Source organism: Fusarium pseudograminearum, chromosome 1 (genome assembly GCF_000303195.2).
Source record: "Fusarium pseudograminearum CS3096 chromosome 1, whole genome shotgun sequence".
NCBI lineage: Eukaryota > Fungi > Ascomycota > Sordariomycetes > Hypocreales > Nectriaceae > Fusarium > Fusarium pseudograminearum.
The window spans coordinates 8,755,483-8,779,107 of NC_031951.1; the positions used below are offsets into that span (position 1 = coordinate 8,755,483).

A 23,625-nucleotide genomic window follows, 5' to 3' on the forward strand; every position below is an offset into this window, starting at 1 on the left:
TATTAGGTTCCCCCCCCCAATCCCCCAAACCCAAAAGGAGATAATCAGCAACAACTGATCAAAGGAAAATCCCGACCCACTCTGTCTTTGCAGACACCTTTGTATCACAATCGTCCACAGCACACCGGAGATCGTTTCCCACAGCGTGTGGTGGCCTTGTATCTGGGGATCGGAAGCCCACACCATCGCGATTCGTCTTGGTAGGCTTCCTGTTTTCGAAGCAATCGGCACAATAGACCTGTGATTTTATTAGTTTATGCGCTCAGCAAGATCCCCGGATGAATATCCAGGCTTCTTACATGGCCGCATTTCTTCAAAGCCCAAAAATGATGCTCTCCAGGCGCTCGCTTGCGCTTTCCTTTCGCAGTGCCAACTGAGCTCTGCGTGACAGTTCCTGTGGGGTCGTAGGCCAGTTCCTCGTTACATGCTGGGCAGATAACCACGCTCTCAGACTCCTTCTCGGGATCGGTGCAGGTGTTGCGGGTGAAGCCTTCGCGGGCTGGTGGAGGCGTGGGCATTCGTGGTTTGGGACTAGGCTGGCGAGCAAATGCAGGACGCGAAATATCGAGATTGGGCGGGTTGAACATGATCTCGGTACTCATAATGCCAGCCAATCTCCTGAAAGGCCCAATGGTATAGTTCGATATCGAACTCAGATTTTGTCGCTGGCTTATTATTTCAACTTCAATCAGATCGTCCGGACTCGGAACCATGCGTCTAGGATGTGTATAATTTCGGGGAGGTCGCTCTTCCTCGGGAGAATCCACAGTAAGATCAATCACGTTGGCTGATCGACCAACAAATGTCCCATCCGTTCTTGCTAGTTGAGGGGGCGATATGCGTTGCGAATTCGTTCGGCGTGGATTCCTTACATTCTGTGCCGCTTGTGCTGGTAGGGCGCTCGCCCGCGATAGTTCTGGAGAATCGGGCTCTTCCGTGAGGTCGATGACGGGTGTTTGCTGAGGTGGCTCCGGGGCCAGTATGTTGCGCAGATGGGGATCGGGGTGTTGTGGTAGAGGAGCACGGCTTCGGGGATATCTGGCCGGGCGACCTGAATGTGGATGAGCGTTCGCGTATCCTGGACTTGTGCGAGCGATTCTGCGTTCGCGTAGGCGTGGAGCAAATATTGCAGGAGGTGCTGAAGGGCTGGGAAGAAATAGAGACGGCTCGGGATCGTTTTGAGGTGCCGGAGAATCAAGACCAACCCCGAGCTCCATCAACTGGTGATCGTCCAGCATCTCGAGGAAGTCGTCACTGTTTTCGGCCATGTTGTTACAGATGGAGGAGAATTTGGCGTGAGTGATATCGAGGGTGTAATAGCAGAAGTTTTGGTACGTAGTGAATGATCCACTATATCGAATTCACAGAACATGCGCTTGGTAAGTGGTCGAATGCACAGTGTATCGTAGGTGGTATGCGGCGCGAAATGTGTAATGAACGGGAAGCAGTGGCGATTAGCTCAAGGGTTGAATCGTCCCGGTGCCCTATTCCAGCAGGTCCAGAATATATCATCTGTGGTGTAAACTTATGTGCAAATTATTCATAAGCATTTGTATCGTGTTAATGAGAGGCGTTTAAAAGGGGCCTGGGGCGATATGTTGGTAAGCATCAAAGTTGGCCGGCCTGGGCTGTGAGTAGAAAGGAAGTTGAAAATGAATTGTTGCCCGTTTGATACTCGATGCAACTGGAGGCTCCTCCCCATGTGACGACAAGCTAGCGCGCGCAGCGACCCTGCGCTGGCGCCGATTACCCCACTAAGGACTGCTGTACAGGGGGATAAATGATGGGCGCCTGCCTGAGCTCCACTATGGGCATCCATTTATTTATTCACGCTTTGAGGCTCATATTTTGAACGACGTTTCTTTGTTGACTTTAAATTTAGAAAAGTAAACAATCATGTTATCCAATTAAACAAAACCCTTAATTATCAATTTTCAAACACCTTCTGTGCTTTGCTCTGACCCATTGTCGCAGGTCTTTATAAATACAGGAATTCCAGGGAATCATCCAGCCGTCTCCTTTGAGTGCGTAGTTTCGTCTAAATTCACCATTGTCTATTCCTTTGAACCAAGTATGCTGACCACACCCTCTCCGTTAATTGTCACTAGCTGCTTAGCAGACTCTCCCCATCGAACCGAGACCGAAGGTGTGGAGTTTTTCACGGGCTCGGTCCACTTCTTGGTGGACTTGGTGAATTGTTGCACAGTCACTCCAGCAGCGCCGCCGGTGGCAAGGAACTGCCCACTGTAGTCCCAGGCCAGAGACTGCACAGGTCCACCGGTCTCGAGAACCTTGGCCACGGCGGCGTCCCCTTCCTTTCGTAGATCGAAGATGGTGACCATGGTCTGTCCCTTGGCTGTGGCGGCGAACCAGTAGCCATTCTCGGAGAAGGTAAGAGCCTGGATAGGGGCACCAAGGCTGAAGGAAGCAGCCTGCTCGAGAGTGTTGGTCATGAAGAGCTTGATCTCACCAGAAGTAGTACCAGCAGCAAAGAGGTGGCCATCAGGGTGGAATGCGCAAGCGGTAAGAGCTGGAAATCATGTTAGCAAACCATTGATGTGCCATGGGTTATGGAACTTACCAGCATCGGTGTAAGCACGGGCAGCGCGCTTCTGTCCAACCAAGTCGTAAAATACAATGCTCTTATCCGTACCGACGGAAGCCAGAATCTCACCGCTGGGGTGGAGGCTCAATGCGGTAGCAGCACCGGCATGCTCGCTCAAAGAAGCAACCTGGTTACCCTCCTCGAAGACCTTGACGCTTCCTTGGCCAGTCGCAAAGATAACACGGTTCTCAGCCCAGGCAGCGTCTGTAATGGGCTCCTCCACGGGGATCGACACCTCGACCTTGTCCTCGGTAGTAGAGTAAATAACGGCCTGGCCCTTCAGACCTCCGACAGCTGCGTTAACTCCTCCGACACTAAGAGCTGTGGCATCAGGAACAGGGAGTGAGTAGGTAGTCGCGCTTTCGAAAGCTGAGATCTCTTCGCCGGTAGCCCAGCCCTCGGGGACAGGACGCTTCTTGCGACCCTTTGATAGTCTATATCCAATGTTAGCTTGCCTTGATGTTTGCGTGCTTGTCGATTTATCACATACGTCTGATGAGTCTCGTCCACCTTCTCGATAAGTTCTTGTGGCAGCTTCTCCGCACTATCAACCTGCATCTGATCACCATCGACAGCACCCCCGGTCACAGTGACCTTGCTCAGGGCATCTCTAGCCTCGTCTCGCTCTCTCGTGAGTCGTGCAACAACTCGCACGGCAGCATCGTGCTGGTACAATGCTGTGGCGAGTTCCTCTCTGGTGCGCGCGAGCTGCTCCTTGAGGTTATAGGTCTCGAGAGCGAGCGCGTCCCATTCGTTCTGGAAGGTCGCGAGGAGGGCTGGGATGGATGTGAGGGTAGGAGGACGCGGTCGGACGATACGCGACGAATGAATAGGGAGGAGATCATCAGCGGTCAGGGCCTCTCCAGAATCGGGCTCGGTGGCATGTTCGTTGATGTATTGCTCGATAAGGCGCTTCTCGTAGACAACACCTGGGGCATGTTAGCTGCCGCGTTGATGTTATTGATGATACAACATACCGGACTTCTTAGACACGACGGGCTCTTGAGGAGCCTCTCCAGAAACTGTCAAGCGATTAGTATACCGTCAGCTTGTGATGGCGAGCGTGAACAACTTACTTCCACAAAGCATGGCGACTGCGATTTTGAGCTCGTGGAGCTTTCAATTGCTTGTCGTCAGGTAAAGCGCAATTCGTCGTCTAGAAGCTCTGTTGCGACGACAATCGCCTAGTCGAGATTTTGCCGGTGCACTGACCAGAGCTTTTGGAATCACGGGGTGATAAGATAAGCAACCTTCGTCATATCCGTATCTTATCAGCCATCATCTTCATGCATGTCTCAACTCGGGGAGGACCGGCAATAGTAGTTTCGCATGTCTCCGGAGTCCGATATAGAGGGTGTAGTGTCAATAGTGATATTTCGGTGATCATCTATCAAGTTTATGCTTGTTTATATTACAAGTGAATACCTCGTGATAATTGGCTGTCAACCCACCAGCTTCAACACCCACCATGGCTCTCCTACCACCCAAAGAGCTTCGTATTGCAAATGAAGCCGAGCAAATCAAGACTCTTGACCTCCTGTTCGAACCAAGTCCGGCAATTCACTCAACTCTCATCCCTGTCCTAAGAGACTCAGAGTACACATCTTACCCTGAACTCATCGACGCTTGCAGATCCCGTCTCGTCTCACTCGCATCCTCTAGCTCTCCAACCAAACCAGATGAGACTCTCCTCTCCATTCTTGGATCTCATCCGCGCTTGGGAGCCAAAAAGGTCGAATCTGCACAGTCAGCAGCAGAGCAGGCTAATTTGCAAGGCCAGGGCGAGGAGTTGGCTAAGCTGAACCAGGAATATGAGAAAAAGTTCCCGGGACTGCGTTATGTCGTCTTTGTGAACGGGAGAGGAAGACCGGAGATCATGGAGAATATGAAGGCCAGAATCTCAAGGGGTGACTTTTCAAAAGAGGTCGATGAGGCGTTGCAGGTATGAATGATATGCGTATTGCGTTTCTCTTGCTGACTTTATGCCTAGGCAATGTGCGATATCGCAAAAGATAGAGCCTCGAAACAGGATGCAAAGCTGTAAACGCAGCCAATGTTATCAGGAACAATCTGATTTCTACTGGTATTTAACAGTCGACTATAAATGAAAGCCATTTATAACATTGTATAACGCTCCAAGCCTAAAAGCCGGAGAGCGCTTCTAATGTCGCTGTTGTAAATGTAACTAAGAATAACTCGCCGCCAATGCCATACTTGTAAAGATTACATATCTCTGATACATGGTTTCCGAATCGACTCTGACGGATCGTGCCACTATCTAGACATCCAGCATATGCCGTCAAGTTCATCTAGATATTCCTCGTACGATCTGTCTTCTTCCTCGTTACTATTCTCGCCATTTTGCCCAAACACGACACTAAAGTCAGAGTATACACTGTCCTGATCATCACCGGCATCATCCCAGTCATCATATGCTGGGTGCATGTATGCGAAACTGTCCTCTTCCATATCATCCAGCGGAGGTACATGTATGGTCGGCCGTAGCTCGGGAGACCGGATGGGGAAGAGTCGTGGTGATGTGCGTTTCTTGGTTGCGGCTACGTCTCCGACTGGAAGTGGCAGTGCTGCTGGCTTTGATAGTCGACATGATGTGGGTTTAGAATGCTGGAACGACTTGGGAGCCTGGTGGTTCGGTTGTGGTTTTGTTGACGAGATGAGACCTTGAGGTCCAGCAAGTCCGCTGCATGTAGGAGCGATCCTAAGGGATCTACTCGCCGCTAAATCTTGCAGAGTGGGAGGTTTCAAGCTAGATTTACTTGTAACCTTTGATGCTATAGCCGCGATTTCCTGCTCGTGCTTCCGTACAGGTTGTTCTTGGCTCAGCCTCTGCCTTAGACAATTCATTAATGAGAAGCGCAGAAAGGATGTTGCGTGGAGATGTGCAATTCTTCGTGTCATGTCTACCGAGGTAGCCATCTTCAAGAACCGTTTGTCACCAGCCTCTTGACCCTCTCTGTTAAGGATGTGTGTTGCGGGTTGAGAATATGGTTGTGAGAGACGGCTGGTGATGAGGTCGGCACGAAGTCGACGTTTCTTGACACTTAAGTCGCCTGTGTTGAAGCCATCAACATCGGATATATAGCGTCTTCGTTTAATTCCTTGGGAAACTGTTGATGTCGGTCGAATCTGAATACTGAGAGGACCAAATTTCGTATTTGCTTCGTCTGAAGAAGGAAAAGAGAAACCGGTTGATGTTTCGGGTTCCGTCTGCGATATCCACGCCTTGGACCTCGTTGTTTTCTTCCCCTGAGTAGCCTCGCTGCTCTCTGACTTGCCAAGGGCACGGTATGCTGCATCTCCCATTAATGCCTCGAACAAAGGATCCGGACCAGGACATCGGGGTACCTGGTTCAAATCGTCGGATGAGAGATCGAGTGGAGAGACAGGAAGATCATCGTGGCAACCGCCTTTTGCATGGCAGCGCCACGGCTCAAGCAGATTGATTGAGCTCTGTGCATTTGCCTCTACCTCCATTACCACACCTTTCACTTCGTCTGGGAGGGAGGAAGAAGCTCCGCTTGCTTTCAAAGTTGCGTTGTTCTATCCATCCGCTTTAACCAGTCGGCCTGCGTCCAGTTCCACGTCGATGGGAAGAGTCGGGTCTGTGGTTGAAAATAAGAGATTCCAGCCCAAAAGGAGTCCAAAGTTGGAATTTCGAACCGACTTGATCAATAGGTAATGATTTGGGTTGTATATGATATCCCAATTTGGGTGTGATGCGTAATGCTTGTAGTTGTAAGTTCGACCGAACTAATGCAACCCGGTCGACCAAATCTTGGCAGCAAATCCACGACAGGCCAATGCCATTCGTCTAGGCCAATTCTCCCCAAGTCACGTCTCTTCTTTAAAAAGCTCCTCTTCTCCAAGAATACAGAGCTTCGGAAGCTGGGAGCAACTGGCGTGATGCTTGACAAGCGAAGGTGGGGGGGGGGACGAGGGAGAGCCTAAAGCCGCGACCGAAGCTAGGCGAGATCCCCGAAGTGTAACGAGTAAGATGAGATGAGACGAGAGGGGAAAGTCTTTTTTGTTTAGGCAATATCTCTATTAGGTACTCTCACAAGAAATAAAAGATAAAGAAAGCTAAACACGATAAGAAGAAAGAGAAAACCAGAATAAGAATGGCTAGTAAAGAAGAAGAGGGGAAAGGGTCCCATCACCCATCGTCGTGGTCGGGAGATTCTTCAGGTCAAGCAATAGCGTAAGTAAGTAGCGTAAATCATTACATTTCAGTCACTATGCACAGAGGTTGACTAGTCTAGCCTAGTCTCCTGCAGCAAGGATCACGCTGAACCAATTCGATGGAAAATCCGGGGCGAAACAACCCAACTAAACTAACACGTACCTTGCACACAACCCAAGCTACACACTATAGCGTACCCATCATTCAGCAACTAGTTACAGCCTGCAATGGTTTCACTCTGTGCAAGACTATACCTTTCTCTAGACCGAGCACAAGAGAGAGACATAGGTAAAGCGTAGTCTAGACTAGACCTGCACTCTCACAGCCTCTCCATCACCAAACGGAAAAGCACAAACATCACCAGGGAAGAAGAATAAACCAGGATCCATGAACATCCGGGGTAAGCCATCCGGGGAGCTTCCAGCGGTTGCACAGCATATCATAGGTCAAGGGCAGAGGCAAAGGCCGGGGATCCCCGCTGCGGTGCAGTCAGGCGGTTGAATTGAAGTGTTCAAGGATCATCAAGGACAGGGAGAATTTTGCTTTTTTGCTTTTTCGTTGGCTGAGACTCGGATGGTCGGACCAGGAAAGGGGGGGAACCACCAGTTATTAACCAAGGGAGGTAATCCGAGAGATTTGATCGTACTACTAATTGGACTTGGTTGTTTACTATTAGTCTCATGAGAAAACGTCTTGAGCATGATGCATGCATGGAATTCTCAACAAAGCGAATGATGAACCCTGGTCAGATCATATACTATTACTTTTACGACCTGCTTAAAACAGTCGACCGAGTTTTCCTCTCGATTATGTATGGAATTAATTCCATACTACTGTTGCTTATGACACTCGATGGATGGCCTGTCCTCGTAATAATGATGCTCAGACAACAAGTCTAGACTGCCAGGCTGCCCACCTCATGGCTTGATGAAACCACTCCATTGGTAAACCTGCAGATCCAAGACCATCCCTCCTTGTTTGCTCCCCCGCCTGTCTCTGCTCTGTGAGTCTGGGGATTCAGCCTCAAGGCCTGACAAAAGGCGGTCGCTATTTCTGGGGTTATAATGAGACATCACATCCTGCAATACCAAATGCACACGCGTACATATTTGTACCGTAGCATCCGTGTGTTTTTTATGCTCGCTGAGACGATCGGAGCAAAATGCACATGTCGATCTTGTATGATACGTTGCCCAATTCCGCCACCAATGCAGCAAAGAACTAGCTGTTTCGTGGTGTTTGTTGAGTGCTGCATTCCAAATCCGGAAGCATGTACTAACATCAATTCACAGTCACCTGAACTGAACCATCGAATAATAGGAAATGATTTGTTTAACCCGACGCCATCCGAACCGCTGCCTTTTGCTTGAACTCCATGGCATCCTCAAGACTAACTCCAGTAACTCCAGCATGCCTTGCCTGCGTAAACCAGCTAACGAGCGTAGCGTACACCGTGCACCATAAATTGACCTCAAACGCGTCTTGTGCTAACGTCAAAAATGTCATTCTTCCATCCTCCTTGCTCGTACTCAAAAAGCTTCTGTTCTGCATCTCTGCCTTCCTCTTCCCAAAGCTTGACCAGACTTCCAGGAGCATAACGCCCTTGGAAGACACCTTGGCCTGCCTGGACACCAACCCGGGCGTCAATGTTAGGATCAGGCGCTGGAACAAGACGTGCAGCAATAGCTCGAGTGAAGGTCCAGAGGTCTTTGGGGTCTGCAATGCGGGTAGCTCGGAGGCGTTCCCTTGCATAGAGCATTTCTCTGTTCAAGAAATGCAAGCCTTCAGCGATAGCCGCAGCAATTTTGAGCTCAAGAGCTTTGCGGACGATGGGTCGAATAAAGGGCTTCAAGAGCCAAGCCAGGCATGCAAACTTGGACTTGCTCAATGTGTAGTTGAGGTGATGGATGTTGACCTTGACGTTGCGCAGGGACACAATCTGTTCCAAGCGATCCTTGCCGATTTCTAGGTCGAGAGTGATATCAACACCGCGCTTGTCGAGGTGGAATCCAGCAATGCCTTGGTCGACCATTCGGAGAAGACCAGAGTGCAGACGGAACCAGTAGCCCAGATCATCAGCAGCGATAGAAAGGCCAGACACGGTAACCTTCATCATGGAGGTCATGGTGGATTGTGTTCCGTGAAGCGCCTTCTTCACCTGAACCTCATTGTAGCTTGAAATGTTGAGTTGGAAGGGTAAGAATGAGCTAGCATTGACTGTACGGCCAGGCTCGAGGATCAGATTCTCTAGCAGGAGGTCGATTGCAGGAGCAGACACCTCGATACGTGGAATGGGAATATACTGGATAGCTTGGACGAGAAGAGGAACAAAGATGTTAATGGTGTCGGTAACCAGGTCGCTGTTAGCGTACTCTCCAGCAGGCGAAAGCAGGAGCGCAACTCTCTCAGTTGTGTGAAGGAGCTGCTTTATGTCCTGATCATCCAAGATTGATCGAAAAGCTGCATATAGGCTGGACAATAGAGAATCAAGGTCGTCTCTAATCGAAGACTTGGCGGTCAATTCGTTGGACTTTTTGCGCAAGGTTTGGAATCTCTCCTCGATGTTGTCGAAAAATTCAGGATCGCTAAGCATATCTTGTACCATGTTTCCAATTTGTTTCACAAGTTCATCAAAGTTGGGATCAGTTTTTCCGTCATCGATGACAGCATCGAAGGATTTTTGGACATTGTCCCAATGTTCACGCTTGCCGAGAGAAGTGACGAACAACCAGAAATTGTGGACTGCCTTGTCGGCTTCTGGGTTGGGTCTGGTGTCCCCCTCAACCGCTTCCACTGTCGCAGCGGCTGCATGCGAGTAGGCAAGGAGGTAACGTCGAATGAGGAGCGACAGCGTCGAGACGGATTCCTTGTAGTCTGTTCGCTTGCGAAGGTTCAAAACAGTGTTCTTGAGACGCTTGACAAGGGCATCGCCTTCATCGCCTTTAACGTGCTCCTTGATGCTCTGTGCTGCCCCATCGGCTACCTCAAGGGCACTATCCTTGACAGTTTCACCAACGTCTGCAACTTCATTCTTGAGATCTTGGTCCGAAGGGGACTTTTCATGGCCGTTTGCATTCTTAAGAGCTTCTTCTTCCTCCTTGGAAGGCTTGATGGCCTCGCCAGCTTGTTTAGAGACGTCGGACAAGGTAAAGGCAGTATCTCGCAGGACCTCTCTTCCTACAGTGCTGAGGTCGGACAAAAAGATTCGGAAGTCGGAGTTAGTCAAGAGCAGAGACCCAACAGTCTGTAAGCTCTTGTAGGTAGCCACAGCATCGGCTCGAACCTTTGCTCTAGCAGCTCTCTGCTCGATGTGTGCAACATCAACATCCAGACGTGCCTTGGTGAGGTACCAGATGAAGTCCTGGATTTGATCTTTGCTGTTTTTGTGCTGTAGGACTTGGATGAACTGGGTGAGCCACAGCTTGATGCTTCTGATGAGAGCTCGACCTGAAGGGCTCAGTTCCTGTCGCTCTGGATTTAAGATTTGGGCGGAGAGAAGAGTTCGCAAGTGAATGATGAGCTGCTCGTTGCTTGGCATATAACCCTTTGATATGGCGCGCAGCATTTGATATGTATGGAGCTTCTCATGCAGTCGCGTCTGCAAGCTAGTGTCGTCATTGTAACGCGGCAGAAGAGGCTCACGCTCTGCCTCTTCACGGTCATTACCGCAGCCAAAGCATGACAGCATTTTGACAGCTGCAGGCGTTAATTGCCTGAATTAAATGTATTGGATTTGATGAGTTTGTGATTGATTTTCTTGAGTGTGGTTGCTGTGACAGACAAGAAAGCGAGAGCGAGAGATTCATATCTTTCGAGAGTGATGATGATAACGACGTCATGACTTCATCGGAGCTTCTGATCCTGGCATGCACCTCTCCAGCTAGCTCTAGCTCTAGCTCCAGGCCTGTAACTTTAGGCTTGAGGCAACCACAAGCCCCCTGTGAAACGCCAAAGGAAACAGCCATGAGCTTGGTGATTGGTCAAAGAGGTACTCAGTACCTCGCATTCATGATGCTTTATTCGGTAGTGATGATGAGTGGGCTTGTGTATGGGAATGCGCCTACAGCGAATCCGTCCAAGTCACATAATGAAGCATGCTGATGAGCCATGAATATTTTGGGAAGAATACCTGATAAATTGCCACTGCTGCTGTTGAAATTTGAGAGTGTGTGAGAATGAGAGTGAGAAGAAGCGATCCTCAGATTCTGCCATTCCATTTACTTGGTATGGATTGGACACTGACTTCCAACAGCAAATCCTGAGATCAGGAGCGCATCTAGGCGATGAAGAATGAGTCGCAATGCTGTTTCAATCGTATTCCTGTCTTTCTCGTGAGAATTGCAGCCGACTTTAACGATGATATGAATGTTGTCACTTTTCGGCGATACTATCAACAAAATGACCCGCGGTAACGGATTGCCGTCAGTCGGTCGGTGGACCTCGGCATCGTCAGCTGTGAGATAGCATTGACAACTAAACGGCGCGCAAACAAGGAGTCCGAAATAGACTGCAGAACGAACACAAGTAATACTTGAGTCATTTGTAACGGTAATTCGACACTCTGTCTGTGAGATATGACAGCGCCAAAAGAATGGAAGCGGTTATCCTTCCAAGAAGCAATGGAACTATCCAGACTTCCAGACAACACCTCAACACCACAGGCCACCCAAAGATTCATAAGCCGTCAACCAGCTTGGACTCCAGGCCAAGAACTTCCATGGGATGCTATCGGTATTCCGCCGCCCAAGATTACAAGAGGAGCGTACGGCGCTGTTGTGTATACACAAGCCCCTCTCGCAGCAGCTCGTGTCGTTGAACAAGAAGATGAAACTGAACCGGTTGAAAACAAGAGAGGCATTCATGTGCGTTGAATTTGTTTACATTCAGTCCGAAGAAGGAACTCACAGTGTTTATCTAGTCTATCCATGCTGTCTTTACCAATCCGGGACTTTCGGATCGACCTTTCATCCTTGATGTATCAGAAGTTCATTCAAGCCGTTCATTTTCTACACGTCTCGTCCATGCCCGTCAACCAACAAAACCTTCGACAAACCCATCAGGACCTTTTCCTGAGTCAGACTCTGAAGTGTCTTTAAGCAACCCTTGCTTAACGAGTATTGTCACCTTCAAACGACCAGTTCTTAGTGCCGACCAAGTGCAAGGGATCCCGCCTCAGGAGAGATTCAAGGACATTCTTTCTTCAAGAAATCCCGATGGATGGGATCCATGTCCGCAAGCTGACGTTGACGCCCTGAAAGCAAAGTTCCCGAACGAAGGCCACGGGGCATTCCCTATCTTGGACATGTACAAAGTCGACATGTCCTCTTTCAACGCCGACAAAGAAATACCGGAGCGGAGAGAATTGATATACTATCGATTACTCAAACCTCTTGCTAGAGAAGATAGCAATGCACATATTCTGTGTCACGCATTCGAAGCAGACCGTAACAGTTTGTTCATGCTCGGTAATCACCTGGGCTACGGCTACGACTTGGGCATCGCAGCAAGCCTCAGCTATTCTTTCTACGTTCACGTCAACGCTGGAGAAGCTGTCATGGAAGGCAGTGAGTGGTGGATACAAGAAGCTTCTTGGCCACGCTTCAGCGCAGGCAGAGGTGCAATGGAGAGTTTGATCTGGAGTCCACAGGGCAAGCATGTTGCGACTGGCTACCAGGATGGTATCATATTGCCAACGGCGACGAAATTGGAGCGAGAGACAAAGCTGTAGAGATGATGGTAGCCTGATTTAGCACCAACCTTGTGATTTGATATTGATTGCTTCAAGTATATAGGATATTGTTTACAAAGCCAGAGATAACATAACATCTTACAGTCGGTAATATAAAAACTTGTCTGGATCGAATTAACTGGAAGGGAGATGTTCTGCGTCCTTCTATCCCTTCTAGGCCGCGCCTTCCGTTTGTGATTCACAAACAGGAATGGGTCCCTCCTCGTGGCTTTGCTTCCAGGCTCCAGTCCCTCTCCTCATTCTCCTGGATTGCACAATTCAAGTTGAAAATCGTCTCAACCCACCAAACAACCTTCCCCTGCAGCGCAGAAGCTGCCATTCGTTGAATTAAGGAATCATCGCTTGTCGCAAAAGAAGCTACTCCAGTATATTATTTCGTTCCATTGTGAGGCAAGCTGAGAGTCGAGAGCAGTAAGGCCTGGTTGGGTATATCCCTGGATGATATACCGTTGGGCATGCGCTCTATTGACCAACACCATTCGGATTTTAAGAAAAGCTGAACTTACAAACCGATACGCCTACATTCATGTGAATCTTCTCCTTGCACATAACAAACAAGGAAGCAACACTGGTGCGGATGAATCTTCGTACTTAAATCTTCAGACTTGGGCAGACTTCCAGCATACCTCTAGAGCTGGTAAGTATGAACAAACGCACACTTCCCTTTCTCTTCTTGCTTGTTTGGTGGTTCCCCTTGACATGTGTCACCTGCCGATAATTAATACGGATAGCAGTACGTTGTTTCGCATCTCCATTCACTGAACCTCCTTCTTCAAATGCCGCATCGGATCAAAAAGGGGCAAGCCGACTACCTACTCTCCTCTTTATTTCTCTTTTACTAACATTACTAAACTAATAGCAGACAGAGAAGTTAATCAGTTATTAGGAAGGATATATTCTTCATTCTATTCATTGCTATCTATCTCGCTAGAGCATGCCACAGACTGATTCACTACTTGTGCGTGTTTAATCCGCCTACTCAAGGCATCAATCATCTTACACCACTAATCCTCAACACCGAATCATACCGTTTACAAGGTGTGCCGCCAAAACTTCTCATCTTTTCCCACTTTCTACCTTCAAACGGACCATCACCTATCTTCCCCAAATATCATTTCCTTTCATGTATTTTCACTGCTAATCCCTTCTGCTTCACAAGGCGCTTGCGTACTCTCTTTGATTCATTACGATACCCTTTGTCGAGACTGGCTTCCCTAAACCAGCGCAGGAATAAAGCTTTTAACAAGTTCTCGTCATTCTTTCCACCACCGCATTCATTTTCCTCACCGTGTTCCAGCTATTGGCCTATATTGATTCCCCTTTTCGTCGCAGCTATCCCAACACTTATCCATACCACCCCCTTATCCTCGAGACAGAATATAGTCTCGTGCTATCCCAAAGTCATCCATATCTTTAACCTTCGAGTAGAAAGACGCTCAAGTTCCTTGTAAGCAGGCTTTCTATGGTTGATTCTTGGAGTATATGCTAACTGCAAATTCAGGACTTATTACACTACTACGTAAACACGGTTCTGCAGGATGGCTGGCTATGTCGGGTCCCAGTCGCACTCTGGTTCGGTAACCACTGAAGATGTCAATCGGATTCTGCAGACGTCACCGGATGAGGTGTTTGCATTTAGTTCTGATGGCCAGACCTACACTTCGCCAAGATGTCTCATCGGCACTCCAGTGCGCAAGATCACTGAGAGTGACGATTATTGGAAGCCGGGATGGCAAACTATCGAGTCGTTCTTCGCTCAGGAGGAAAACGAGAAGAAGGCCAAAGCTGAGGCGGATGAGCGACGGCTACGCAACCCTTTGGATAAACGTGCTGCCAAAGACTTCAAAATCCACTCTGACAACGTCTGCAAGCACAAGAAAATCAGAGAGATATTCGGCCCAGAGACAAGCTACCATCCAAACCAGTTGGTGTCCAAGCACCATCTACCTGCAGATGGACTTTGCCATATGGACATCATGTACAAACTTGCCTGCAAGATATCGGATCTCAAGTTTCTCCAAGATCGAGGGGAACTTGTTATGGACCCGTTGGATTTCATCAGATGGAGAGTCGCGTTGAAACTCCAGCCGAAACTTTTGTTTGCGGCACAGAGTGGTCGTGAGAATATCCGGGCCATCATCTCTCAAATATTTGAGAGCCCTGGAACAGCCTCTTCCCCTCGTCCGTATCATGATCCCCTGCTTCGCGCGGCCATCATTCGATCAGCTGGTTATCAGGGCCGTCTGAACAGCTACGGCAAGCCCAGCGACAAACGCAAGGTGGTCAACAACCCTTCTACAAACACTTCTAGCATCAGAGCCAGGCCTCAATCCACGTTGACTCACAGACCAGTCAACCCCTCGCGAGTTGAGAAACGTCAAAAGGCATCTTCTCAGCCCAGCGTATACCGAGGTGTCAACGCATTCCGAGCCCAACAACAAGCTCGCCAGAATTCACTGGATGATCCCAAGCATTGACTATGAATGTCTGCTGGAAAGGTGATCAAAAGTGAGTGGTTTGAAGACAACCCATTTGTTCGGCAGCTAATACATCCCAATTCAGGTATTTTGTTGCGGAGCCAAAGACTCATCTTGTCTATACCAACTGAGCTCAATGACTGTTCAGTGCATATGCCCTCTACTCCAGCTATTATTCGGATTGGGTGACGGACTTGCAATGGCGAGCAAGTCGACATTTGGAAGTGGAATTCATCGCATGCAGACATCGATCTACATATCGACCAGTTTTATTCTGCATTAGCTGGCAATTTTGGTACACTGTTCCCTCCCACTATTTGGTCGCCACTGAGACGATCGCATTCATACTTCATTTATGAGCCTGTACTTTTAGGGAGGTGGATCCTAGTTCTGATCAAAATAAACGGTCTTCGTACAATCGAAATGTTAATTATTTTCAACATTCACATGATGCTGGTAATGTTGCAATACTTGCCTTTGTCCCTGTGAATGATCGTGTGTTATCATCCAGACACTGCGGCTTTGTGGTCCTCAAACTATATCGCTAGTGATGATGAGAAATCCCAATTCGTTAATTTTATAGCTGTACGGATTCATTCAGTACCGATTTTGTTACTCTTGTAAGCTCGCCGTATAGGTCGGCTACACTGGCTATATCGGGTATGTCGGAATAAGTCTGAAGCCTTGACGAGATAAAGACAATCGGCTTATAAGACTTCGGAATATCACCGAAAACGCTCTCTCAATACTTTTAAACTGCCTGATCGAATACTCTTGACTTGTGATCATAGCAATAGCTTGACCGTCTATCTCTGACCACGTGCAATTGAGACTACTCTAGCTCAATTGGTTCCTATATCGCAGCTATAAAATTACACCATTAAACAAGCAGGTAAAGTGAAGATCGATTTATAGCCATTTGTTTTACTAAGTCTAATCTATACTGACCCTTTCAGGTATGAGTTTGCGTCAAGCAGCTATCAGAGCCGGTAAGGCTCGCTTTGCCAGTCAGTTCCCATGGACAGCTTCACCTGTAATTATCGGTGCACCGATGCGCGTGATGTCAGGGCCGCAACTCGCTCTAGAAATCTCAAAAGCCGGAGGACTAGGGTTCATCGGCCCTGGAGCAAAGCCCGAAGACACATCCAAGGACCTAGCTACAGTATGGGAACTGCTACGCAATTCGCCTCCCAAAGCACTGCCATCCGCATTTCCCTCCGATTCCCTCCCAATAGGCGTCGGCTTTCAGCTATGGAATGGTGATTTGAAATCAGCTGTCGAAGCTGTCCGAGAACACAAACCTTGCGCAGCGTGGCTCTTTGCGCCGCGACGAGGTCAAGAGGAGTTGGAAGAGTGGATGCTCCAGATACAGGAAGCTTACCCTGACATTCAAGTTTGGATTCAAATTGGTACCGTACAGGAGAGCGTTGAAGTCACCACAAGCAAACACCACCCCGATGCCCTAGTGATCCAAGGAGCTGAAGCAGGCGGTCATGGCCGAGCCACCGATGGACTGGGTTTAATGGCTCTGTTTCCCGAAATCGAAGACCAGGTTCTAGACTGCGGCATGTCTTTATTCGCAGCCGGAGGCATTGCAGACGGTCGCGGAGTCGCAGCAGCACTCTCACTTGGAGCCACCGGTGCAGTGATGGGCACACGCTTCCTAGCAGCCACCGAAGCACGCATTAACAGAGGCTACCAACAAGAAGTCGTACGTGCCACAGACGGAGCACGGTGTACTACAAGAACCATGCTCTACAACCATCTTCGTGGCACGATGGGATGGCCTGAGCAGTATAGTCCGCGCGGAATTGTTAACCAGAGCTTCCACGATCATCAAGCTGGTGTTGATTTCGAGGAGCTCAAGAAGCGGCATGATGAAGCTGTCAAGTCTGGCGATAAGGGCTGGGGTCCGGAGGGAAGGTTGGCTACTTATGCAGGTGCGGCTGTTGGGCTTGTACGTGATGTTCAGGATGCTGGTGTTATCGTGAGGCGTGTGCAGAGTGAAACCAAGGAGATTATGGAGGATCTAGCAAGGGATGCTATGTAGTATGCAGTGCTCACAAGTCAACGCTAGTCTTCTTTTTGTTTTTGTAGAAGAAACAAAATAACGTAGTGTGTAGAACAAATTTGTTAGTTTATTCCATAGTTCCTATCGTTCTTTAGGGCAGTGAACGAGAAGCAGCTACAACAACCACTGCATCACCGCGACAATACACTTGAGAAATGAGCTCACAACTGTGACCCACGAGTCAGATATTTAATGGCTTTCTCGTTAAAAAGCTAAACTTTGTAACGTAATCAATTTGCTTGCTGAATATACTATCAAATATCGAGGAGCAACTGGTGAGTAATCACTTCATCTTTGAATTTTGATCAGCTTCGGAGGACCATATTCACCATCAGAATCGATTCAACAGAGTCAGTATCCTCCTGCGTTGCGAAGTATGTATATAAACTAGAAGAGAAGACGATACTTTGGCATTTTTGGATTATGGTTCGTTCATCACTTACACGGACGCCTTGATGGGTTGTGATATTATACACCGCAGGCTCATCTTTCGTTACTTGATTGATGTTGATCAATTTGTGAGATTATTTGTTTAATCTTCAAACTGCGTCTCTCTCTGGGACCACGTTAAATATGATGTAATTCATTATTGACAAATGTTCATCAGTGAGTGAACCTCGGCAGTGAGATGAGATGGAAAAGACAACAAAGTTTATAGTTAAGCAGATAAGATATGGAGGTAGTGTTAGGAAATTAAAATACCAGGTTATAGATAATCAGGTATTTCTCAATCCATTCGACCTACATTAGCATCTTTTTAACATAAATATAATAGATTTTGGAGCTCTTGAAGCTTTTGATGACGATTCCGACATCCGCTATGTTTAGCGACTATAGTAGGAGCTTGAAAGGTCACGTGGCTGAGAATACAGCAACTTCAATTGGACAATTGAGTTGCCCGGATGGGTCCAGGTTCCAACTTCGACCCAAATCAGCCCATCCTCACAAATCCCTCGACAACACCCTCTACCTCGCATCCCCGAGTCATCCTCATTGCCAGGCGCAAACCCGATCCGATAAGAAAAACAACAATGTTTCTGCAACGCTCTGCCATCACCGCGGCTCGCCGCGTCGCCGCCCGACCTGCTGTCGCTCGCACCTTTGTCACCTCCGTCGCTCGCCGTACGCATTTCTTTCTTTCCCCACAGCCAATGGTGTCCGTCGTATGATGGCTGACTAGTGTTTTTGCTCCGACTACAGGTGATGCCAGCCGCCCTGCCACCCCCAGCGAGCAGGCCGCTGCTCTTGCTGGCACCGCCGAGAAGAAGGTTGGATCCTACAAGGTCCTGAAGGGTATGTCAATCGACAACGGCGCCGTCGACAGCTTCAATGGCGCGCCCCGTAACCTCGGTCGATGCACCGTGATGTGATATGCAACACTCGCTGACGAAAGCTTCCACGTTGTAGAGATCCAAACTGAGGAGGATCTCTTCGGTCCTGGTGCCGCCCCCGGTACCGTCCCCACCGATCTCGAGCAGTCCACCGGTCTCGAGCGTCTGGAGATTCTCGGTAAGATGGAGGGTGTCGACATTTTCGACATGCGCCCTCTCGATGCCACCCGCCTCGGAACGATGAAGGACCCCATCATGGTCCGATCTGCTGGTGAGGAGCAGTTCGCTGGTTGCACTGGTTTCCCCGCCGACTCTCACAGTGTTACCTGGCTCGGCGTGAGTTTTGACCTTTTTTTCGACTCCGGACGGATGGAACTGAATTGCTGACCTTGCGACTTAAAGATCACCCGCGAGCGCCCTATCGAGCGATGCCCCGAGTGCGGCAGCGTTTACAAGATGGACTACGTTGGTCCTGAGGACGATCACCACCACCACCACCCTCCTGAGTTTGAGGAGCCCAAGACCTTTGCCGATTACATCAAGCCTGAGTACCGATACAAATAAATGCATTGCGCCGAGACATTGAGGAGATTGGGCTGCAGCATCAAGTGAAAACTAGACGGGTGTGATGCTGCCCCGGGAAGAGGACCCATTTTGTGTAGATTAGGGTGCCTTGTTCCCTGTGTCAATTTACTAAGTTAGCTTGCAGAAGTTGATGTTGACTATATAACAGATTCCAAGATGTGAAATTAATTTAAAGCTTCAATTGGACCTGTACTGGAGTAGTTCTCGAGCTTCAGGATATTTCACAGTACATAGTTTGGTTGTGATGTCATTTCGTTGGTTGAGTTGAAACAGTCTGCCAATGGTAGCTCTCATGCGAGGGAGTACCAAGGCCACGAATCGAAATGATGTGACGGGATATGTATACCCTTCTCAAGTAAGAAGACAAGCTCTAGTATGTCTTCGTGTACCTGCTTTTCTCATTTGCGAGTTCCCTGTCGTCTAGGTCCTGGGATATAGAGTTGGCGTAATGACATCGTCTCGGTATGAGTGAGAGCATGGAGACCATCTGAGATGGACGACTGTGGCATGCTTGAGTAAAGGTGACGCTACTATGCTCACCACCGTCGTTCAACCTTCATCTTCATCAAAGCTCAACTTAATCTTCTTGGCCTTCTTCTTCGGCTTGCGATTCTTGGCGGCATCTTTATCAGAAACGTCTTTCTTCGTCTTCTTATCCTCCCCGTCACCTTCAGCCTTAGCCTCATCAGAATCACCACCAACAACTTTTCCAACCTTGCGCTTTCTTCCTCCAATAGCAGCTTTGTTTTCGGGCTCTTTGGCAGCTTCTTTCAAAGCCGCAGGCTCCGTGTCGTAATCTCCGGCATCTTTGACAATGCCGTCCTTGTCGACCTCGAGACTCACGACGTTGCCGTCTTCGTCCACGACTAGCGGCACATCTTCAGCTTCCTCACTGCTGGAGCGCTTCTTGGCTGATCTCCGTTGCGCAGCGAGGAGTGGATCGGGACCAGTTGCGCCAGCAGCTTGGGCGCGTAGAGCCGCGAGAAATGGCGGTGCTGCATTGTCGTACGACAGGTTTTTCGAGTTGATCTTGGGAGTAGGAGCCATAGTGAAAAGTTGGGATGAAATGGAATGCGTGAGTGAGTGTGTGAGTGAGCTGTAGGTTTGATGTGGTTGGCTCAGCTCTCTCAAGCTGTCAGCGATTGGTTTACGGCTCTTTGTCAGCTTTTCGATACCGTCTTTTGATCCTCCGATGAAATCTGGATCCAGAAACATAAACAAGCAAAAGTCACTCTAGGCTATTCTAGGCAAAGAATAGTTTATCTGCATGCAAGCACAAATGCGAGTGGGGCACTTGTGCCAAACCTATGTATTTTTTCCTGGCCATGGAAGACAAGATACAGGATTTAGATGAAACCGAATTTCCTGGTTTATATCAGGTCCACTGTAAGCCAAAGCAGATCGAAACTACCTATCTACGGTAAGTGTCAAGTGGTGAGAACCTAATTATAACCGAATCCTTGGCTTCCTTTTCTTCTTTTTCTGCTTCTCCTGACAGGGGAAAACCTTTGGCCAATATGAAGACGCGGACCGGGAGATCATGATGAATGTTCCGCCCTTTTCATTTAGATGAAGTTGCGGTGTCTGATTGGATTGGGCCAAAAAAGCAGGGCGGCCTATTGGGTACGGTCGAGCCTATGGACCCCCCTGTAGCCATGACCTGGACTAATAGGGTGTACCTGCTGGGCCAGGGCACCCGGGCCCGGGATTTTAGGTGAATGCGGACGGGGATAGGTGCATGAAATAAACTGCCAATATCAGTCACTGCAACTACCTACTCCAATCTCTTGAATCTGGCACATCATGGTTACCCATCCCATCCCATGATGAAATCTCCTGACTACTGACATCCCGTCTTTATGCTTTACCTGTGCTCTATCTTGTCCCTGTCTTTTGCCTCCTTTGCGGTATCCCTTTCAAAGCCAAACCTTTCCCTCATTTATCAGAGTCAGTCTTATCTAATCGTTTCCATTTCCCTACAATTAATCGCCCTTGCTTTGCCGTACTGTCAGACAAAACACTCCCTTCTTCATTGGTGATTAAGTACCTACCTATCCATATTAATACTACTGTGTTTTTGTCCCTCGTTATCAACCGCCAAGGAGTTCCATGTCTGTGCCCCACTGTCCCATCTATGCTGGTCGACGCGTCAGTGAGTTGGGTTTCTTGCTTTGCTGGGTCCAAGATTTGGCTTTTGCTCTCTAGCTTTGACTTTGGCGTGGGAACGTGGTCGGTCCCTGCCGCTCATTACTTAATTACGTTCCCTTGTCCATCTGCACTGTACATCTTTCTCTTAGATCCAGAATCCTTTCAAGATCTCGAGGCGCTGCGGCCACTCTTTTTGCTTCCATCTAAGTTAAGGTGATGACACCTGCTTGGACCACACGATCCGAACGACGAGCCACGACAAAACGATACCACGACCGTTTATTCTTTCAGCGACTCAACCAAACTGCGATTGCGTCTTCAGCACGCACCTAATTCTCCCAACCTTTTGGTCCCACCCTACCCCCAGATCGATCGACCTACGAATACGTACGGTAGTTACGATAGCCCCGTCCGCCGAATATCCATCTTCCTCCTTCATCTCGAACTCCTATTTCCTCGTCCTCGACGGCCGTCGCAGGCGCCACGATACGGCGCTTTTCATGTCCCCCCGACTACAATTGCCATCAATCACACAACCTGCCGCCGCGGTAGGCTCTTTCTCGCCATGGACCTGATCAGAAGGGCCACCAGGGTGGCTCCCAGCAAACCTCCCCTACAACTGCCCCTCGATGAGAAGCGAGACTCCAAACACAACAAGGCCGTCGACAATCGCATGGCATTCTTCCGTAGACCGCTACGATTAAAGGGGAATTCCACGATTTCTGTACCTCTGGGCGTGGTCATCTTTTTTCCTATGCTTGTTTTAATCCTTATTTTTATTCTTTTCGTTAGCCATCCCAGTTCTCCCGGCAGGGGTTTCCTTATACCAGGAGGCGCTGCCCCTAAAATGCGGTATGTTTTATATCACCGGTTTCGGCCTGACCCCTGGCTAACAAAAAGAAAAGGAAAATCAGCGAAAAGTACGACAAGGTGTTTGTCGAGGGCTGTGCCCAGCCCGACACCAGCAAACCTCGAGCCAATGCTGCTTTTGTGATATTGGCGAGAAACAAGGAGCTTGATGGTGTGTTGCAATCCATCAAGTCGGTCGAGAGACACTTCAACAGGTGGTACAACTACCCCTATGTGTTCCTCAATGATGGCGATTTCGACGAAAACTTCAAAGAGGCCATTCGAAACCACACTTCGGGTGAAGTCGAGTTTGGAAAGGTTGGACCGGACATGTGGGGGTTCCCTGATTGGATCGATCCCAAGGTTGTCAAAGAGGGCATTGCCAAACAGGGTGATGCTGCTGTCATGTACGGAGGTCTGGAGAGCTACCACAAGATGTGTAGATTCTACTCTGGGTAAGTTGAGGTGACTCTTCTCTTCAGCGACGTGACTAACAGCGCATGCAGCTTCTTCTTCAACCATCCTCTACTACTCAAGTATGAGTGGTATTGGCGAGTCGAGCCTGAGATCAGCTACTTCTGCGACATCACATAGTATGTCTGTTCCACCGACAAGATTTATGCATTACTAACATGCAATAGCGACCCCTTCCAAAAGATGATCGAACACAACAAAACATATGGCTTCACAATTGCCGTCAAAGAGCTTCGCGAGACTGTCCCCAACATCTTCCGATATGCCTCCGCGTACAAGCGACTCAATAACATCACATCCAAGGGCCTATGGGAAATGTTTGTCGAGCCACCAGAGGATGACGAGGAGGACTCTCCCAAGGAAAGCGATACCTCTCCAAACGATAACAGTTTCTGGGATACCCTCACAGGGAAGAAGAAGAACACTATTGACCCCGAGTCAATGGAGGGAGAGGCCTACAACATGTGCCATTTTTGGTCCAATTTCGAGATTGCCAAACTCAGCTGGTTCCGCAGCAAGGAGTATCAGGATTTCTTTGAAATGATGGACCGCAGTGGTGGCTTTTGGATGGAACGAGTATGCAAGCCTAAGCTCCCTTTTGTGACAATGCTAACATTCCTTAGTGGGGCGATGCTCCCATCCACTCCCTTGCCGCTGGCGCTCTGCTTGGACCCCAGGACATCCATTACTTCCGAGACTTTGGGTACCGGCACACGACAATCCAGCATTGTCCTGCTAACGCACCCGGCAAGCAGCTCGCTCGTGAGCCTTACCTCGAGAAGACGACATTCCCCGAATACAAGCGATTCGAGGAAGACGACTACTGGGAGCAATGGGACGACGTGCAAGAAGGTGGCATTGGCTGCCGTTGCAGGTGTGACACAGATGTCGTCGATGTTGAGGGCAAGGAAGGATCTTGTCTGGCTGAATGGGTTGACGTTGCTGGCGGCTGGGCTCATCCATATTAAGGCGCCCGCCCAAATGCTCAAGCTTGCTTCAGTATTTGTACACTACCTATGGATTGGTAAATGACACCATGTTCGAGCATTTCGATTATCAACGGCGCTTCAGGGGCATGAGCAACTTCGATTTGACCAGGTCTCAGGGATTGTTACGCATTTGGGGACAGGATAAA

General features: G+C 48.9%; 12 protein-coding genes across 12 annotated transcripts; 7 read left to right on the forward strand and 5 right to left on the reverse strand.

Annotated features, from left to right (window-relative positions):
• Window positions 1–58: 58 nt before the first annotated feature.
• On the reverse strand, window positions 59–1,268 carry FPSE_06505 (uncharacterized protein; the record flags this gene model as incomplete). Its single annotated transcript, XM_009259623.1, has 2 exons — window positions 59–238; window positions 300–1,268. The coding sequence occupies 2 exons, from the start codon at window positions 1,266–1,268 to the stop codon at window positions 59–61; spliced, it is 1,149 nt and encodes a 382-aa protein (XP_009257898.1).
• A 786-nt stretch (window positions 1,269–2,054) lies between these two features.
• FPSE_06504 (uncharacterized protein) lies at window positions 2,055–3,694 on the reverse strand (the record flags this gene model as incomplete). The annotated part of the gene is made up of 5 exons (XM_009259622.1): window positions 2,055–2,530; window positions 2,582–3,039; window positions 3,096–3,534; window positions 3,583–3,627; window positions 3,682–3,694. 5 exons carry the CDS (start codon window positions 3,692–3,694, stop codon window positions 2,055–2,057), a joined length of 1,431 nt encoding a protein of 476 aa, XP_009257897.1.
• Window positions 3,695–4,073: 379 nt separating this feature from the next.
• Window positions 4,074–4,649, forward strand: FPSE_06503 (uncharacterized protein; the record flags this gene model as incomplete). The annotated part of the gene is made up of 2 exons (XM_009259621.1): window positions 4,074–4,547; window positions 4,596–4,649. 2 exons carry the CDS (start codon window positions 4,074–4,076, stop codon window positions 4,647–4,649), a joined length of 528 nt encoding a protein of 175 aa, XP_009257896.1.
• Window positions 4,650–4,879: 230 nt separating this feature from the next.
• On the reverse strand, window positions 4,880–6,100 carry FPSE_06502 (uncharacterized protein; the record flags this gene model as incomplete). The annotated part of the gene is made up of 1 exon (XM_009259620.1): window positions 4,880–6,100. The coding sequence occupies one exon, from the start codon at window positions 6,098–6,100 to the stop codon at window positions 4,880–4,882; it is 1,221 nt and encodes a 406-aa protein (XP_009257895.1).
• A 644-nt stretch (window positions 6,101–6,744) lies between these two features.
• FPSE_06501 (uncharacterized protein) lies at window positions 6,745–7,098 on the forward strand (the record flags this gene model as incomplete). Its single annotated transcript, XM_009259619.1, has 2 exons — window positions 6,745–6,824; window positions 7,071–7,098. The coding sequence occupies 2 exons, from the start codon at window positions 6,745–6,747 to the stop codon at window positions 7,096–7,098; spliced, it is 108 nt and encodes a 35-aa protein (XP_009257894.1).
• Window positions 7,099–8,277: 1,179 nt separating this feature from the next.
• On the reverse strand, window positions 8,278–10,494 carry FPSE_06500 (uncharacterized protein; the record flags this gene model as incomplete). The annotated part of the gene is made up of 1 exon (XM_009259618.1): window positions 8,278–10,494. The coding sequence occupies one exon, from the start codon at window positions 10,492–10,494 to the stop codon at window positions 8,278–8,280; it is 2,217 nt and encodes a 738-aa protein (XP_009257893.1).
• Window positions 10,495–11,425: 931 nt separating this feature from the next.
• FPSE_06499 (uncharacterized protein) lies at window positions 11,426–12,534 on the forward strand (the record flags this gene model as incomplete). The annotated part of the gene is made up of 2 exons (XM_009259617.1): window positions 11,426–11,668; window positions 11,725–12,534. The coding sequence occupies 2 exons, from the start codon at window positions 11,426–11,428 to the stop codon at window positions 12,532–12,534; spliced, it is 1,053 nt and encodes a 350-aa protein (XP_009257892.1).
• Window positions 12,535–14,093: 1,559 nt separating this feature from the next.
• On the forward strand, window positions 14,094–15,032 carry FPSE_06498 (uncharacterized protein; the record flags this gene model as incomplete). The annotated part of the gene is made up of 1 exon (XM_009259616.1): window positions 14,094–15,032. The coding sequence occupies one exon, from the start codon at window positions 14,094–14,096 to the stop codon at window positions 15,030–15,032; it is 939 nt and encodes a 312-aa protein (XP_009257891.1).
• Window positions 15,033–15,990: 958 nt separating this feature from the next.
• FPSE_06497 (uncharacterized protein) lies at window positions 15,991–17,082 on the forward strand (the record flags this gene model as incomplete). Its single annotated transcript, XM_009259615.1, has 1 exon — window positions 15,991–17,082. One exon carries the CDS (start codon window positions 15,991–15,993, stop codon window positions 17,080–17,082), a length of 1,092 nt encoding a protein of 363 aa, XP_009257890.1.
• Window positions 17,083–17,699: 617 nt separating this feature from the next.
• On the forward strand, window positions 17,700–18,998 carry FPSE_06496 (uncharacterized protein; the record flags this gene model as incomplete). Its single annotated transcript, XM_009259614.1, has 7 exons — window positions 17,700–17,709; window positions 17,816–17,823; window positions 17,879–17,939; window positions 18,016–18,225; window positions 18,304–18,396; window positions 18,511–18,770; window positions 18,837–18,998. The coding sequence occupies 7 exons, from the start codon at window positions 17,700–17,702 to the stop codon at window positions 18,996–18,998; spliced, it is 804 nt and encodes a 267-aa protein (XP_009257889.1).
• A 570-nt stretch (window positions 18,999–19,568) lies between these two features.
• Window positions 19,569–20,066, reverse strand: FPSE_06495 (uncharacterized protein; the record flags this gene model as incomplete). Its single annotated transcript, XM_009259613.1, has 1 exon — window positions 19,569–20,066. The coding sequence occupies one exon, from the start codon at window positions 20,064–20,066 to the stop codon at window positions 19,569–19,571; it is 498 nt and encodes a 165-aa protein (XP_009257888.1).
• A 1,666-nt stretch (window positions 20,067–21,732) lies between these two features.
• Window positions 21,733–23,458, forward strand: FPSE_06494 (uncharacterized protein; the record flags this gene model as incomplete). Its single annotated transcript, XM_009259612.1, has 5 exons — window positions 21,733–22,019; window positions 22,073–22,471; window positions 22,523–22,609; window positions 22,658–23,066; window positions 23,114–23,458. 5 exons carry the CDS (start codon window positions 21,733–21,735, stop codon window positions 23,456–23,458), a joined length of 1,527 nt encoding a protein of 508 aa, XP_009257887.1.
• Window positions 23,459–23,625: the final 167 nt, after the last annotated feature.